This window comes from Stylophora pistillata, chromosome 7 (genome assembly GCF_964205215.1).
Source record: "Stylophora pistillata chromosome 7, jaStyPist1.2, whole genome shotgun sequence".
NCBI lineage: Eukaryota > Metazoa > Cnidaria > Anthozoa > Scleractinia > Pocilloporidae > Stylophora > Stylophora pistillata.
Genome location: NC_142525.1, coordinates 14,856,866 through 14,874,098, shown reverse-complemented (window position 1 = coordinate 14,874,098; position 17,233 = coordinate 14,856,866). Strand labels below are relative to the sequence as shown.

Below are 17,233 nucleotides of genomic sequence, written 5' to 3'. Positions count from 1 at the left end.
AAGTGTCACTATATCCTATATCACTAATCCACACCCGGTGTGGCAAAATCAGATAATCACCAACTTAATCAAATTAAATGAGTCTGTGTGCGGTTTTACGAGTGTTCATTTTTCTAGGCTATTTCCGTTGACTGTTCTATTATTTCCGTTGAGTTTATTTCGGTTCAATGTAGGCTTGATTTCTTCTCACAATAGACCATGTCTTCATATACAGGTTAGTCTTTTTCTTTGTGTCTACTGTCCCGTATAATTTGATATTTAGCGGTTGTAATCTTTAAATCGTATAGCAAATTTTTAGTTCACTGAGGATGGTTGTAAATTGGCCCAATTGGTTTAGAAAACTAAACGAATAAATTGACCCTTCTTATATTATAAGATCGTGGCGCGCTCTCATTGGTCGATTGCTGTATAGATGGGGCCGATGTAGACACTTCCACACCTTCCATGTTTATACTTATATTTGAGAATTATTTTAGAAAAGCAGTAAGGGACTTCTTTTGAGTTGAGAGAGCCTTACCTACACACGCTTCGAGTTGGGAGAATTCTATAAACAATAGGGAATAGGGGAACAGATTCTTCACTGCTTAAAGAGTCAAGAAGCTGATAACTTAGTAATTGAACAATAATTATAAAGAGACCTCCACGTTATTTCCTCACTAAACGCTTGGTTATTTGCGATCTTGACGATGATCAACGCCAAAATAAACAGGAAGTCTGTAAGCAAATTTTGCTCAGACGCATTCAGATCTACATAAGCAAAACAGAGAGTAAATCTGACAGCAGCAGCAACACATGAAGTTTTCGAATACAGACTTAAGCCGGCAACACACTCAGCGATTTTAAATAATTTTTGTATGATTAGCAAAAATCACCAGGTGTACCGACATTAGCCGATGTGTAACACACGATCGCGGTGGTCAAATTTGCCGCGATTGGCGAATAAAATCGCCAAGAGTGTCGCCAGCTTTACTTCCGCTTTTCGCGTATTTTGATCTCTCAGCTGCCAAAGAATACTTGAAACTATAAGGAGAAGTAGGAGAAATCGAAATTAGAGGGAACCGAGAATATTTTATGGGCAACAATTTAGGGCTTGTCATGTCAATCCTAATCCTTCAGAAACGGAAAAATCTCCAGACATAATTTCTCATTTACATAAAGTAATTTTGTACTTTTAAATTGAAAGGCCTCAGTAGGTTCTGATTTTTAAAACAGAGTATCCTTCGAGCGTGTTAGTTCTTTCCATTCCAGATTTTACCCAAATATTGTTTAACCAATCAGAATCTCCATCTAAAACGCCATCATCGTCCCACCCTCGTAATGAAGACCATCGAGTTTAGTTTACTGATCGTTGGGCATCAAGGATATTCTAAAATGATTCGTCATTTGAAATTTATCTTTGTATGGATTTCGCTTATACCTCAACTCACAGGTATCTCAGTTAACCTGCATTTATTCTGATATTTTCAGTGTCTACTTTCTTCTTTCGTATCAGACCTCGGTCCACTATAATGCTTCATTTGGATTAATTTTATACCGACAGTGTTACAATGTGTATTACGTTACGCGTGACGCTTACGTCATGACCTCGCTTTGGTAAAAAAATAAAGTTATCTTCGTTAATCGGCTATCTTAAAAACCGCGTGTGACGTCACTAAAGCTCTCTTCTCATCAACAATATCCCTCCAATATTGTTACATGGTGGCAGCGGTACCGAGTTAACGTTCAACAGTGACTACTGCTGTCGTCGTTTTCTCATCGAATCCTCAAGAACCTCGCTCTCCTACGAACATTGTTTACTGCCTCACTCAAGCATTGTCTCGATTTCTCATCGTGTACTCTCTGGAAACTGCCGATACTATTCCCACCTGTGTGAAACTCCCTGCAGTTCGTACACCTGCGTCTCCTAGTCTAGAACGACATGCTTAACTCCGAAGCCGCTGCTGCTCCCGTCGCTCAAGCTCCAGAAAATCCCGGTTTTCGGCGACCGCAAATCGCCCCGCCAAAATCACTCGAAGTTGACGGCGATCGAGCCGATAACTGGAAGTTGTGGAAACAACGATGGTTAAACTACTGTCTCCTTGCCGGTCTAAATGACCAAAGTGAAGATTACAAGTGTGCCATGCTACTGCACTGCATTGGCATTGAAGCCATGCGACTTTTCAACGGAATGAAATTCGGTGAAGGTGAAGATCGCGACAAGATGGCGGACATTCTTATGAAATATGATCAGCACTTTCTCGGTCAAAAACAAGAATTCTTCGAGCGCTTCCAATTCAATCGTCGAAATCAAGAATCTGGTGAGTCTATTGACGAGTATATCTCTGTGTTACGCAACATGGCCAAAACCTGTGGCTTCTGCGATTGCATGCGTGAACTCTTGCTCATGGATCGTCTTCTCTTAGGTATCTCAGATGACAAGACTCGTGAGGAACTCCTCTCAACACACGATCTTACACTGAGCAAAACCATCGAAATTTGTCGTGCAAAAGAGGCCGCCTCTCTTCACATGAAAGCTCTCAAGAGTGAAGAGATTAATAAGGTGATCAATAAATTTAAGAAGAAAAAGCCTGGTGACGACAAACACAAACCTAAAGAAAAACCTGGAGATCATGGAAAAGGAAAGACAAAAGACAACTTCAGTAAAGGAAAATATAGAGAAACTAGTGACCCGCGCGCTACTAAAAGAAAGTGTCTTTTCTGCACCCAAGTTCACCTCATGAGGAAGGAACTGTGCCCCGCGTGGGGAAAGACCTGCATGGCCTGTGGTGGCAAAAACCACTTTCAAATGTCATCTAAGTGTAAGCACCACAGCGTCCACTCTGTTGGTGAAGACTACTCTACCGACTCCTCTGAAAGTAGCTGTGAAACCATTAGTGGAATTTCGACTGATCAGGATCAATTCGTCAATGCAGTCCAACCTGGCAACCAACTCATTTTCTGTGAAATGGAAGTTAACAAGAAGCTGGTGAAACTACAAATTGACTGTGGTTCTACTGTATGTATTCTGCCTAAGCGCTACGTAGAAAACGCCCAAATTCGCCCTGAAAAGATAAACCTCCAGATGTGGAATAAAACCTCTTTGCAAGCCCTCGGCAAATGCAAACTAAAAGTTGTGAATCCGACCACAAAGCAAAGCTTCAAAGTGGACTTTGTCATCGTTGACAAGGAACTCACCCCTTTACTAAGTGGAAAAGCGGCACAGAAAATGAATCTCATCACAGTGCACTACGACAAGTTCAAGGTCGTAAATGCAGTTTCGTCACCTGAACGTGACTACGTTCAGCTCTTTCCTGACGCCTTCCAGGAAACACCTGGCACACTCCCTGGCAAGAAGGTACACCTCACAATTGCTGAAGGTGCCTCCCCGGTGATTCGAAGTGCGCGCACCCTGCCTGAGTCACGTAAAGATGTAGTCAAAGCCGAACTCCAGCGCCTTGTGGACACCGCTATGATTGTGCCTGTGGACGAACCCACCGACTGGGTGAGTCAAATGTCTGTCGCTGAGAAAAAGTCTGGTGTCAGAATCTGCATAGACCCTCGCCCACTCAACAAAGCCCTCAAACGAGAACACTACAAGCTACCTGTCCTAGAGGACGTCCTTCCAGAACTATCTCAAGCGTGCAAGTTCTCTGTCTGCGACCTAAAAGCAGACTATCTGCACTGCGAACTTGACCACCCTTCGAGTCTGCTGGCGACATTTGCAACTCCATTTGGACGTTATCGCTGGTGCCGTCTCCCCTTTGGCCTCACGGTTAGCAGCGAGATCTTCCAGAAAAGGCTCCACCAGGCACTGGAGGGTCTCCAGGGTGTCCGCTGCATTGCCGATGATGTACTCATCTGGGGCCGCACAGATGATGAACATGATGAGCGGGTACATTTGTTCCTACAACGCTGCTGTGAGATCGGAATTACTCTCAACAAAGACAAGTGCCGTTTTGGTTTACAGGAAATTCCGTTCATGGGCCACGTCGTAAGCAGCAATGGTCTTAAGCCTGACCCCGCCAAAATTGAAGCAATAGTCAAGATGAAGCCGCCTACAGACAAGGCGGGTGTTGAACGACTGAGAGGGACTGTCAACTACCTCGCAAGATTCGTCCCTAAACTCTCTGATGTCATGCGTCCCATCAATGATCTGACCCACCCTGATGTTGAGTGGATCTGGGACTCTGTTCATGACAAAGCTTTTGAAGAAATCAAACGTCTCCTAACACAAGCTCCTGTTCTGGCCTACTTTGACTCAACTAAAGAACTGTCAATTCAGTGTGATGCCAGTGGGCAAGGCCTAGGTGCAGCACTCTTACAAGAAGGAAGACCTTTAGCGTATGCCAGCAGAGCTCTAAGTGATACCGAAACAAGGTACGCAACAATCGAGAAGGAGATGCTCGCCATTGTATTCGCTCTCGAGAAGTGGCACCAATACACCTATGGTCGTCACGTAACTGTCCACTCCGACCACAAACCATTAGAGAGCATCACGAAGAAACCCCTTGACAGAGCTCCCAAGCGCCTTCAAGGCATGTTGGTACGCGCTCTGGCCTACAACATCGATGTGCGGTATCTGAATGGCAAAGAAATGTTCCTGGCCGACACCCTGAGTCGGGCCCACCTTCCCCTGACCTGTGACGACACGCAAGAAGAATTTGAAATTATCAATGCTCTCACCTACCTTGTAATGTCCGATGAGAGAATACAGGCAACGCGTCAACACACCAACTGCGATCCTGCGCTACAACAGCTTAAACAGACCATCCTAAGAGGTTGGCCAAAAGACAAGACCCAACTATCACCCCTTGTTACACCATACTTCAGCATCCGTGACGAACTGGCAGTCACTGATGGCCTCATCTTCCGGGGCGAGAGATTGGTTATACCAGAGTACATGAGGCCTGAGATAAAAAAAGACATCCACGCTGGACACCAAGGCGTCGAGGCATGCCTGCGACGAGCTCGAGAATATGTATTCTGGCCTGGAATGAGTAAAGAGATAAAAGAGTCGATACAAGCGTGTGAGGCGTGTAGAGATTTTGAACAGACACCATGCAAGGAACCTCTTATGAGCCACGACATTCCTGAACGAGCCTGGGAAAAGATTGGCTGCGACCTGTTATCATGTAATGGTAAAGATTACCTCATCACTGCTTGTTACAAGTCAAACTTCTGGGAACTGGACCGCCTTACTGACACCAAGTCCACAACGGTCATCAAGAAGCTAAAAGCCCATCTTGCTCGATACGGGATTCCCAGACAGCTGGTCTCTGACAATGGACCTCAGTTTGTGTCAAGTGAATTTCATGCTTTCACCAAGAGCTGGGGTATTGAACACACCACCACCTCACCTCACAACAGTAAAGCCAACGGCAAAGTTGAATCCGCCGTGAAGGTAGCCAAGCGCATGCTGCGGAAAACCGCCAAATTGGGCGAAGACCAATACCTTGCCTTGCTCAACATCAGGAATTCCCCAACACAAGGCGTAGACAGCAGCCCAGCCCAGCGTCTCATGGGTAGGAGAACCAGGACCCTGCTGCCGACTACAAAAACCCTGCTGGAACCAAGAAATCCCCTGAACCCTCACGAGATGGAACAGCTTCAATTAAACCAGAAAAGACAAGCAAAGTACTATAATCGTACCGCACATGACCTGCCTACCTTGAAGGAAGGGGATACTGTCCGCTTGAAACCTTTTGTCCTTGGACAACACACCTGGAAGAAAGCTGAAGTGACCCGCAGGCTGGATGAAAGATCGTATGAAGTTCAGGCCTCCGGCACAACCTACAGACGCAACCGACAACACCTGGTGAAAATCTCACAGCCCTCCAAGCAACAAGACCTTGCCAAAGAACCTCATTCTATCCAAGTGCTGACTGTAAGGTGACCATCCCAGGACAAGACACACAGCACAACGCCAGCCCACAGAATCAGGCAGAGGAAACAAGTGACACAACCACCATGCCCAACCCTTGTGAATCTGGAGCAGTGAAGCGTTCCCGATCAGGCCGTGCCATTAAGCCACCAGATAGGCTAAGAGACTATGTGCTAGCTTGAACGCTGTTGCGAGAGACAAACCAATACGGAACAAAGAGACTGTGACATTTTGTTTTCATATACTTTCCTTTATTACCTACATTTGGTAATGTTTCTTTTTTCTTTCGCCACGTTGTTGCTCAATTTGCTAGTTCATATTGTTACCCTAATCCCACACACACAAAAAAAAAAAAAAAAAAAAAGGAAGGATGTTACAATGTGTATTACGTTACGCGTGACGCTTACGTCATGACCTCGCTTTGGTAAAAAAATAAAGTTATCTTCGTTAATCGGCCATCTTAAAAACCGCGTGTGAAGTCACTAAAGCTCTCTTCTCATCAACAATATCCCTCCAATATTGTTACAGACAGCAGCAGATCGTTGAACCTTTTAGAATGTGTACGGTGTTTTAATTTAATATCAGAGGAAAGCCATTCTTGTTTTAATGAAATCGAAAGCATGAATTGTTGTGATATAACAGCGATCTAATGTGTTCTCCTTCAGATGGCGGAAGTGTCACGTGGTATGAACCTATTCCGATTAAGACAACATCAAATCCAGCTGAAGTGCTCCCCCCTGTCATTGTATCAGCTAACGAAGGGGAACCAACCACACTGAACTGGAATTACAGTTTGACGTTAGGTCTAGTTTTTGGTAACATAAAATTCAACAATGATGGCATAGTCAACATACAATCAGATGGTTCAGTTGGTCCTATGAGTGTTAAGTTTCAGAGACGGTTCAGCGTAAGCTCAACTCCAGGAAGAATTTCTCTTTCCATCTCTCCAGTGACTGCCGCTGACGATAAAGCTAATGGAGAATTTAGCTGCAGTTTAATCGATGGTTATTCTCATACTTGGAAAAGAGCAATTCAAGTGCAAGTCCTAGGTAAGATTAAAAGTGTTGCTTAATTTTGACTTCTAGAGAGGCACAGTCCTCGACTGTGGAATCCACATTGTCATTTATGGCTTAAGTTAAAGTGTTAGAGTTTGACTCAGCGCATAGAAATTCAACAATAATAATAATTATTGTTATTATTAATCCTTTCAACGAACTCATTTAATTAATTGCATCATGGACTCTATGTTACTAATGCTGTGCATGACAAATCTAATCCTAAGGTAGTTTTCAATGGCACAATTTATATAGTGTTGTAGTAGTTGCCATGTGTCCGATACTGTTTGGGGTCTTCAAAAGAGCAAAACAACCTATGTGGAAGAAACAAAGAAAAGTCAGTAATGAAGATGGCTCAAAAATTAGGATAATGAAAATAAATAGATAACTCATTGGAGGGTTAATTAAAGGGATAAAAAATTCTCTCATTGCAAACGCATGCCGTATTCGTGACAACATTAGGGACTTGAAGCAGTCCCGAAGGCAACGCCACGGAAGGCGTCGATTAAGAAATGAGTTTCTACTTTTAGTTAGAATTTCGAAAATGGCTGCATGTGTTTACCGTCTCATAAGGCGCCAGACCTCAAACTCAACGTAATGCATAAAAGTAGCGTTGAGTTCCAAATGTACATTAAAATAATTTGCCGCCGCGGTTTCGTTTCGCAGACGACGCAAATTTTGGTGATTTCACATTGTTGTTTTGCAAAGGACGGCTACGAAATGTACAAAATTTCAAAACGGACGTGCTGTGCTATTGTTCTGGCAATTAGATCTTTTGTTTTTGCCCGTTCTCGTTGCTGTCATGAGCCGTTGTGGTTTGCTTAAAGTCCCTATTGTGATAAAACAAATTATCATATAAATAATTTGGATCTATCAACAAAGTTGAAATGGTAAATTGGCCACCGTAACGATTACAAAAGCTGACGTTTTGAGCGTTAGCCCTTCGTTGGAGCTCAGGGATGAACGAAGGGCTAACGCTCGAAACGTCAGCTTTTAAAATCGTTACAGGGGCCAATTTACCATTTCAACTTAAATTTGTTGATATATCCAAATTATTTCGTAACCCCCACGAACGCAGCCCCAAACAGTTTCTTTAGAAACTATCGGACTTTTTTATCATATTAATATACTGTGGTGTTATATATTAAGGATTTTTAGCCCTGAGAAAATGTGCAACAACATGCAAAAGTATTTTTTCCTTATTCATATGTGTTTGATGTTGCCAACAGCTGCTAACAGGTCACCTGCGTTTTGTGCCACTCTGTCATGTTGATGAACGAATACATTTGATCAAGCAGAAACCAAAGAACTTGTTTAATGCCAAGATCATCAACCTATATACAGAGTTATAATTATTCTATCACATAGGTGATAGGGGTATTTGATAATGCATGAGAATATGCAGGATCATTTGTCACAGGCAAAGCCTTCACCATTCTCAATTCAAGATTGTTTGACAAAATGTTTCATATTATAATGGCAGATAAAACACTGAAAGATTTGTAGTGATTCCAGACAATGACATTAAAAATCTCCTTGAGGGAAAGTAAACAAAAGTTGAAAATTACATACTCATTTGCTTTGGTTGGGGCATTTCTCGCAGTTGAGAACAAAAATTGACATTACCGGAAATTTGCCATATGCTGATTTTGGCAGTTTTCCTGAAAAGGTTTCTATTAGATCTGTTGTTAAGGAACAAGTCAATAACAGAGAATTTTGTGAATTGCGCATTGTCTTTAATTGTAATTATTCAATGCAGTTTTTCATCTTGATAACTGGCTACTCACACTTTGATATGATAGTTGATAGTTTCGAAAGGAACTGTTTGGGGCTGCGTGGTTGGGAGTAATGAAATAATTTGGATATATCAACAAAGTTGAAATGAAACAACAAGAAACATATGAAACATATGTATGAACTGCGGTTATGAAACGTATATGTGCACGATCCTTTGCAGTAAAGCACTATTTGAGCAATAGTGAAAATCAGACCCGAAAAAAATTTCAGGCCTGTACGGGATTCGAACCACTGACCTCTGCAATACTAGTGCAGCGCTCTACCAATTGAGCTAACAAGCCAACTGGGAGCAGGCCATCAAATTAATTCGACATAAACCCGTAGATGATAAATCAAACAACAACAAACATATGAAACATATGTATGAACTGCGGTTATGAAACGTATATGTGCACGATCCTTCGCAGTAAAGCACTATTTGAGCAATAGTGAAAATCAGACCTGAAAAAAATTTCAGGCCTGTACGGGATTCGAACCACTGACCTCTGCGATACTAGTGCAGCGCTCTACCAATTGAGCTAACAAGCCAACTGGGAGCAGGCCATCAAATTAATTCGACATAAACCCGCAGATGATAAATCAAACAACAACAAACATATGAAACATATGTATGAACTGCGGTTATGAATTAATTTGATGGCCTGCTCCCAGTTGGCTTGTTAGCTCAATTGGTAGAGCGCTGCACTAGTATCGCAGAGGTCAGTGGTTCGAATCCCGTACAGGCCTGAAATTTTTTTCAGGTCTGATTTTCACTATTGCTCAAATAGTGCTTTACTGCGAAGGATCGTGCACATATACGTAAAGTTGAAATGGTAAATTGGCCACCGTAATGATTACAAAAGCTGACGTTTCGAGCGTTAGCCCTTCGTCGGACGCTCCGACGAAGGGCTAACGCTTGAAATGTCAGCTTTTGTAATCGTTACGGTGGCCAATTTACCATTTCAACTTTGTTGATATATCAAAATTATTCACAATTTAGCAGACTAAGGAAGTCACTTTGAAATACGTTTTTGGGAATCTAATTCCCAAAAACGTTGAAATTTGTGTGCATTTCAACATTAAGCCAAAATGTTTCTCATAAAGTGTAGTTAACATGATAATGCTTAGTTTGACTTGAAAAATAGAAAACAAAAAAAATTGGCCTTCGAAGGTCTATCATATCCTCAAGAAGACACTTGCATAAAAACTGCAGTCTGTGATCAAGTGGCAAAAGTCTTGGCATGCTTTACTCCTTTTGGAATTTTATCCATAAGCTTTCACTTATTTCTCCCTCTCTCCCACTTTAATCTTGCTTGGTGTTACAAAATGTTCACTTGTTCATTCAACATTGTTTAGGGAGATGATGTTTCAGGGTGATTGTTTTGTCTGTCCTCGTGGAATTTGTTTTATTTGTTGCTTCATTTTATCTTTCCCCAATCACATTCTACTTTTTTATGGAGATGTTTGGCATTATTAAGATCAACATTATATGCAACTGAAAGTAGGAGATGTTTTTTGCAATGAATCAAGAACCAGGATAATATTTCACTGCAAAAAATATTTCAGGAGTCCCCTAATAAAATAATTTAATTGGCTATTCACACAGTCCCCACATTAGTATGGGATATCTCCTAAACTAGAAGGTTCATTGACATGTTAATAAAGTTTCTATCTATAATCTACTTTAGTGGGCTATACAAGGTTCCTAAAAAAATTGTTTCAAAAAATGTTTTTGTACTGAGATGTCAAAGTTGGCTTACAAACTTTTCCTTTCAAATTGATAAATGAAATCTGTTTCCCTCCTATTTTTTAGTGCTACACGTAAATTTGAAGTCTGAAGTAGTCATCAGAGACGACAATGTTTTCATTTGCCTTAAGATACTACTCAAGAGATGAAGGGTTAAAGGTCAATGCTTTAAATAACATGCCAAAATATAACTATGCTTGCAACTTACACAAAATTGGGTAGAGGATAGATATTTGCATATGTAGTTCATGGCCATGTGACAAACCCTCACTATATTTTTGTTCTATTTTCTTTTGTTTGCAACCTTCAGTTCCTCTCATATGTAACTTGTTGGAAATATGAAGTTCTGTTACAATGAAAATCACTAATACAGCAGGCATATCCCTATGAAAGGTCAAAATGTTTGTTCGACATGAATGTTCGAGTCACAAATATCCGTGCAGAAAAATTTGGAGCCTGACAGAGCCTGAATATGGCCTGGTTCCAGCCTGGTTACCAATCATGGTCAAATTTGCCGCGATTGGCGAATAAAATCGCTAAGAGTGTCGCCAGCTTTACTTCCGCTTTTCACATATTTTGATCTCTCAGGTTCTGCCTAAGAATGATTAAAACTATAAGGAGAAGTAGGAGAAATCGAAATTAGAGGGAACCGAGAATATTTTATGGGCAACAATTTAGGGCTTGTCATGTCGATCCCAATCCTTCAGAATGGAAAAATCTCCAGACATAATTTCTCATTTACATAAAGTAATTTTGTACTTTTAAATTGAAAGGCCTCAGTAGGTTCTGACTTTTAAAACAGAGTATCCTTCGAGCGTGTTAGTTCTTTCCATTCCAGATTTTACCCAAATATTCTTTAACCAATCAGAATCTCCATCAAAAACGCCATCATCGTTACACCCTTGTAATGAAGACCATCGAGTTTAGTTTACTTATCGTTGGGCATCAATGACACTCTAAAATGATTCGTCATTTGAAATTTATCTTTGTATGAATTTCGCTTATACCTCAACTCACAGGTATTTCAGTTAACCTGAATTTGTTCTGATATTTTCAGTGTCTCCTTTCTTCTTTCGTATCAGACCTCAGTCCAATACAATGCTTTATTTGGATTAATTTTATACTGATAGCAGCAGATTGTTGAACCTTTTAGAATGTGTACGGTGTTTTATCAGAGGAAAGCCATTCTTGTTTTAATGAAATCGAAAGCATGAATTGTTGTGATATAACAGCGATCTGATGCGTTCTCCTTCAGATGGCGGAAGTGTCAGGTGGTATGAACCTATTCCGGTTAAAACATTATCGGATTCAGCTGAAGTGCTCCCCCCTGTCATTGTATCGGCTAATGAAGGGGAACCAACCACACTGAACTGGAATTACAGTTTGACGTTAGGTCTAGCTTTTGGTAACCTAAAATTCAACAATGATGGCATTGTGACTGCTGCTGACGATAAAGCTAATGGAGAATTTAGCTGCAGTTTAATCGATGGTTATTCTCATACTTGGAAAAGAGCAATTCAAGTGCAAGTCCTAGGTAAGATTAAAAGTGTTGCTTAATTTTGACTTCTAGAGAGGCACAGTCCTCGACTGTGGAATCCACATTGTCATTTATGGCTTAAGTTAAAGTGTTAGAGTTTGACTCAGCGCATAGAAATTCAACAATAATAATAATTATTGTTATTATTAATCCTTTCAACGAACTCATTTAATTAATTGCATCATGGACTCTATGTTACTTAAATGCTGTGCATGACAAATCTAATCCTAAGGTAGTTTTCAATGGCACAATTTACTGTTGTAGTAGTTGCCATGTGTCCGATACTGTTTGGGGTCTGCAAAAGAGCAAAAGATCCTATGTGGAAGAAACAAAGAAAAGTCAGTAATGAAGATGGCTCAAAAATTAGGATAATGAAAATAAATAGATAACTCATTGGAGGGTTAATTAAAGGGATAAAAAATTCTCTCATTGCAAACGCATGCCGTATTCGTGACAACATTAGGGACTTTAAGCAGTCACGAAGGCAACACCACGGAAGGCGTCGATTAAGAAATGAGTTTCTACTTTTAGTTAGAATTTCGAAAATGGCTGCATGTGTTTACCGTCTCATTGGGCGCCAGACCTCAAACTCAACGTAATGCATAAAAGTAGCGTTGAGTTCCAAATGTAAATTAAAACAATTTGCCGCCGCGGTTTCACTTCGCAGACGATGCAAATTTTGGTGATTTCACATTGTTGTTTTGCAAAGGATGGCTACGAAATGTACAAAATTTCAAAACGGACGTGCTGTGCTATTGTTCTGGCAATTAGATCTTTTGTTTTTGCACGTTCTCGTTGCTGTCATGAACCATTGTGGTTTGCTTAAAGTCCCTATTGTGATAAAACAAATTATCATATAAATAATTTGGATATATCAACAAAGTTGAAATGGTAAATTGGCCACCCTAACGATTACAAAAGCTGATGTTTTGAGCGTTAGCCCTTCGTTGGAGCTAACGAAGAGCTATTTAAATAACATGCCAAAATATAACAATGCTTGCAACTTGCACAAAATTAGGTAGAGGATAGATATTTGCATATGTAGTTCATGGCCATGTGACAAACCCTCACTATATTTTTGTTCTATTTTCTTTTGTTTGCAACCTTCAGTTCCTCTCATATGTAACTTGTTGGAAATATCAAGTTCTGTTACAATGAAAATCACTAATACAGCAAGCATATCCCTATGAAAGGTCAAAATGTTTGTTTGACATGAATGTTCGAGTCACAAATATCCGTGCAGAAAAATTTGGAGCCTGACAGAGCCTGAATATGGCCTGGTTCCAGCCTGGTTACCAATCATGAGCAAGACATTGACATGACAATTAAGAGCCAGACAAAAAAATTCTCTGTCTCTCAACTGATGAGCTGGACAAATGTTACACTCTTTTACGGCCTATAACCAGCCAAACAAGGCTGACAAGAGCAGGACAAGAGCCTGACAATGACCTTTACACATTTTTGTGTGGAAATGCACTACTTACCAATTGATGTACCTGATTTCAGAGCCCGATGAGAAACTGCCATAAGTCAGACAAGCAATGTTTCTAAAAGACAGTTATTATCTTGTCGATACTGCTCGAAACTTCGCCGTCACATGCAATCTTTAGTCTACCTCTGTCGGTTTTCTTGACACAGACAAGTTATTATGTGTTTATATGTATTGGACATCTAATAGTTGGTCCTAATCTAGGAGGCCTGTAGCTATCAAATGACTTAAAAAAGAACATTAATTTTAACTCAGTGTTTAGGGTAGAGCTTTGAGTGTTTACAATTCGCAGGAAGGGGGTCAGGGAGAACAACGCCACATGATCCTTTTAAAAAATGCAGTAGCCTAGAAAACAAGTCCTGTCCTAATTAAGGAGCACATAAAAAAAGCCGTGGCAAAGTGTTAGACTGATCCAACCAGTCAACATTAAATAAATGAATAAACACTAGCTACCACTATTGCTTAGCTGTACCTGCAAGTCTGAACAAATAGTAAGTTGAGTATTAACTATCAACAGGTCAAATTTCAAATGACCTTTTAGCAAACTTTAGTTTTATTAGTTAGGTTTATAATCCACAGTAAGTCCAATGGCAGTATGTAAAAATTGAAACATTGGCGCGCAAATGGAAATACAAAGCTGTCAATTTGCACGCTTCTTCGTCATGCAGTGTTTACCATGAAAAGTCCCTTTTGGGGATTCAAAGTCTTAAAAGAGTGTTAACATGCCTAATTACTTTGAATGGATAAAGTTGAAGTCAAAAGAAGGTTTACATTATTGTGCCAAGTGGTGCTGATGTAGAGAAGAAGCCCAATGTTAGCAACCATCCTAAAGGTCAAAGGAAAGGTAACTAAAGGTAATTTTTCTCACATTTGTTCCTATGTAGTTATGAGGAGTTCAACTGAAATGGTTGAGAGTAATGATCAGCTTTTCCATGAATGGAATAAATCAATTGAATGGATAGAGTTTGGACCAGGTTGCAGTCTCACGGAGCGGTAGTAAATCAGCTCGCCAAAATGTAACCTTTAGCTCTTTCTATCTGCAGGCTGCATGACTGCTTTGTTTCAAAATAGAAGATTGAGCAAATTCCAAAAGCAGCAGATGAAGCCATATCGACACAAGATAAGTCTCGTATAATTTTGATTGGTGGAGGAAACTTCTCTGGTGTGAAGATGACCTTGATGCAGCTAAGTGGAATCTCTCCACACCTACATGTTATTTTCAGATGAAATGTGCATTTGTTGAATTTTTGTGTACAAGTGTATTAGGATTTGCTTACCAATAAACTATTTTGTGATTATTTATGTGTATTATAAGTTGTACAGCCAAAGTAAGGTGGGATTTTTAGAAAGTACAACATCATTATAAATTATTTTTGTGCTGTCAGGCTAATGCCCAGCTAATTTCAGGCTCGTTTTCCTGTTCTGAACGATTGTTCTTGACTGGCTCTTGTCAGGCTCAATTACTGCTCCTGTCTGGCTGAGTGTCAGGCTAATGTCTGGCTCTTGTCAGGCTCCTTTCATGTTGTATATGCTGCCAAGTAACATCAAGAGAATATGCATGTAGTTAGTACTTGTGGGAATGAAGTGCTAACAATAAGCATGTTTGCAAACTTGGTGGAAATTTTTTAGTAGTTTTCCACATTTTGAAGACTTAATTACAGATTTTTAAGTCCAGTTTCAGTCAATTGAATTAAATCTTGTCAAATAATACTTTTATAGTTAGGATAAGATATAAGGTTGAATCCTAATTATTAAGTTATAATTTCCAGAGATGTTTGAATTTGATAGAAGCTCTTGGTCCTGGGTGGAATAATAGACCACAGCCTTACAAATTGTGCCTGAAATCTGTGCGAGAGTAAGTTACAAAAATCACCTTATTTGATTGCCTAAATTTCTACATAATTCTGAGTTCAGAATTATGCTTGATCGCAATCAGGATATGTAAATCTTGCCAAATATATATGCCGGGCAGGATACATGAATCCTGCCAACAACTAAGATTCCAAGTGAGATGCAAATCCTTGCTCGGATCTTAGGTGGGGATGAATGAGCACATCCCAGGTGGGTTAATATTCAGCGTAAGATCCTGGGTGGGATGTAGACATTCTGCCAAGGATTTCAGTTGGGCGTGAAATTGCAATCGAAATCCGGGTTGGGACGTGTAAATCCTACCTGGGATCCTGAGTGGGATGTGCATTAATCCTGTCAAGAATCTTGGGTGGTATGTGTAAATCCTGCATTTAAGCTAGGATCCTAGGAGGATTATCTTTGATTGGCAGGTGTAAATGGTGGGATCACACCAATCCCGCCAGGGATCCTAGGTGGGATGTGAAAATTCTGCATTTTAGGCGAGATCCCAGGGGGGGTTATCTTTGATTCTCATGTGGGAAATGCAGTTGGGAGTCCACACTGTGTGGTGGGATCTCACCATTCCCACCTGGATCCTAGTTCAACTTTTTACCTAGGTGTCAGCTTTATTTCAAAAGTGAGATCATTGCCATCTCAGCCTAGGATGAAATAGAGGCAGGTACAATCGAAATAAAAGTTAATCAGGCCTGATTGTTACAAACTTCCAGCACAGCAACTAAAAGGTGAATATTTCTGTTTCTAATTACTGTAATTGGGCTTGTTAATTTTCTTATTTGAAGGCCCAGGTTCTAGTACTAACAGTGTTATTGCTTTAATTTCACACTATGCTTATTTAACATGATCTTCAATTATTAGGTGTTGAAGCTATTTGTGCATGTTTGTTTGATCACTGTTAGTTTCAGCAAAAATCACAGGAATTAAAGGTGTACAGACTGTTCATGAAGGCAGCAACTTGCAGTTAACTTGTGAAGCCTCGGGGAGACCAGAACCAAACATCAGCTGGGTGAAACAGATGGCAGGGAACCAAGGAAATACTGGTGTGCAGCAAGAAGGAAAGGTGCTGACCATAACAAAAATCAGCAGGACTGATTCAGGAACATTCAACTGTACAGCTTACAATGGTTTTGGTGAACCAGACAGCCAAGCAGTTCATGTGAATGTTACTTGTGAGTATATAGTGTGCTTTGAAATAATTTTTAACCTTAACCCTTCTACTCCCAGAAGTGATTAACATGTAAGCTAGATCTCCTTATAATATTCACACATTTTCCAGCAGCTGGTAAGTCAGTGTAACTGCAGATTTCGAACAACAGACTATAGATGATGACTGGTGACAATTTTTTCAATCAGATTTTTATAGAATGATCTATGCTGTTCTTTTAATGTGATTATTATTTCTATTTTGATATGCAGATCCAGCCACAATTGCTAATAAATTTCAAACTGAGTATCTCGTTGGTGTACAGCAAAGTGTAACTCTTACCTGTGAAGCAGAAGGAAACCCTAAACCTGTACACTCCTGGATTCCATGTAATACAGAACAAGTTTGTGACAAGAATACTCTTGCTATTTCACAAGTGCTTAACGATGCCAGCTATACTTGCAGGGCAGTCAATGTACATGGACCTGATATGAAAACAGCCATTGTTTGTGAGTTACTTTGCAGTTCTGCATATAATTATTAAAGCTAGTAAAAGGTTAGAAAAGACAAAATGGTTATTAATACGCATTTGCCTAAAAGCTGTCTTATGCCTTATGATGAATAAGTCATGCACAAAAGAATTTTTGCATAAGGCTTAGGGTGAGCTGAAAGAGGAACTCAGACCAGCACTGCAGAAGGGAACAAGTGTGGGAAAATTTGGAGATGTCTTTGAGTCAGTCAACTAATGAGGAGAGAGAT

At 40.3% G+C, this 17,233-nt stretch overlaps 1 protein-coding gene across 4 annotated transcripts in view; it reads left to right on the top strand.

Annotated features, from left to right (window-relative positions):
* The first annotated feature begins 1,346 nt into the window (after window positions 1-1,346).
* LOC111338500 (fibroblast growth factor receptor 1-A) overlaps window positions 1,347-17,233 on the top strand; it is a 28,584-nt gene continuing 12,697 nt past the window's right edge. For 2 of the 4 annotated variants that reach the window (XR_015989573.1, XM_088727631.1), the window contains exons 1-5: window positions 1,347-1,429; window positions 6,526-6,909; window positions 11,694-11,972; window positions 16,230-16,499; window positions 16,747-16,983. Coding sequence is in view for 3 of the 4 variants with exons in the window: in XM_088727631.1 (XP_088583757.1) it covers window positions 1,372-1,429; window positions 6,526-6,909; window positions 11,694-11,972; window positions 16,230-16,499; window positions 16,747-16,983 (1,228 nt within the window). In the remaining variant the exon portion in view is untranslated. Of the gene's footprint in view, window positions 1,430-6,296; window positions 6,421-6,525; window positions 6,910-11,693; window positions 11,973-16,229; window positions 16,500-16,746; window positions 16,984-17,233 lie in introns of those variants that run through there. The other 2 variants (XM_088727629.1, XM_088727630.1) reach the window with 2 other exon arrangements.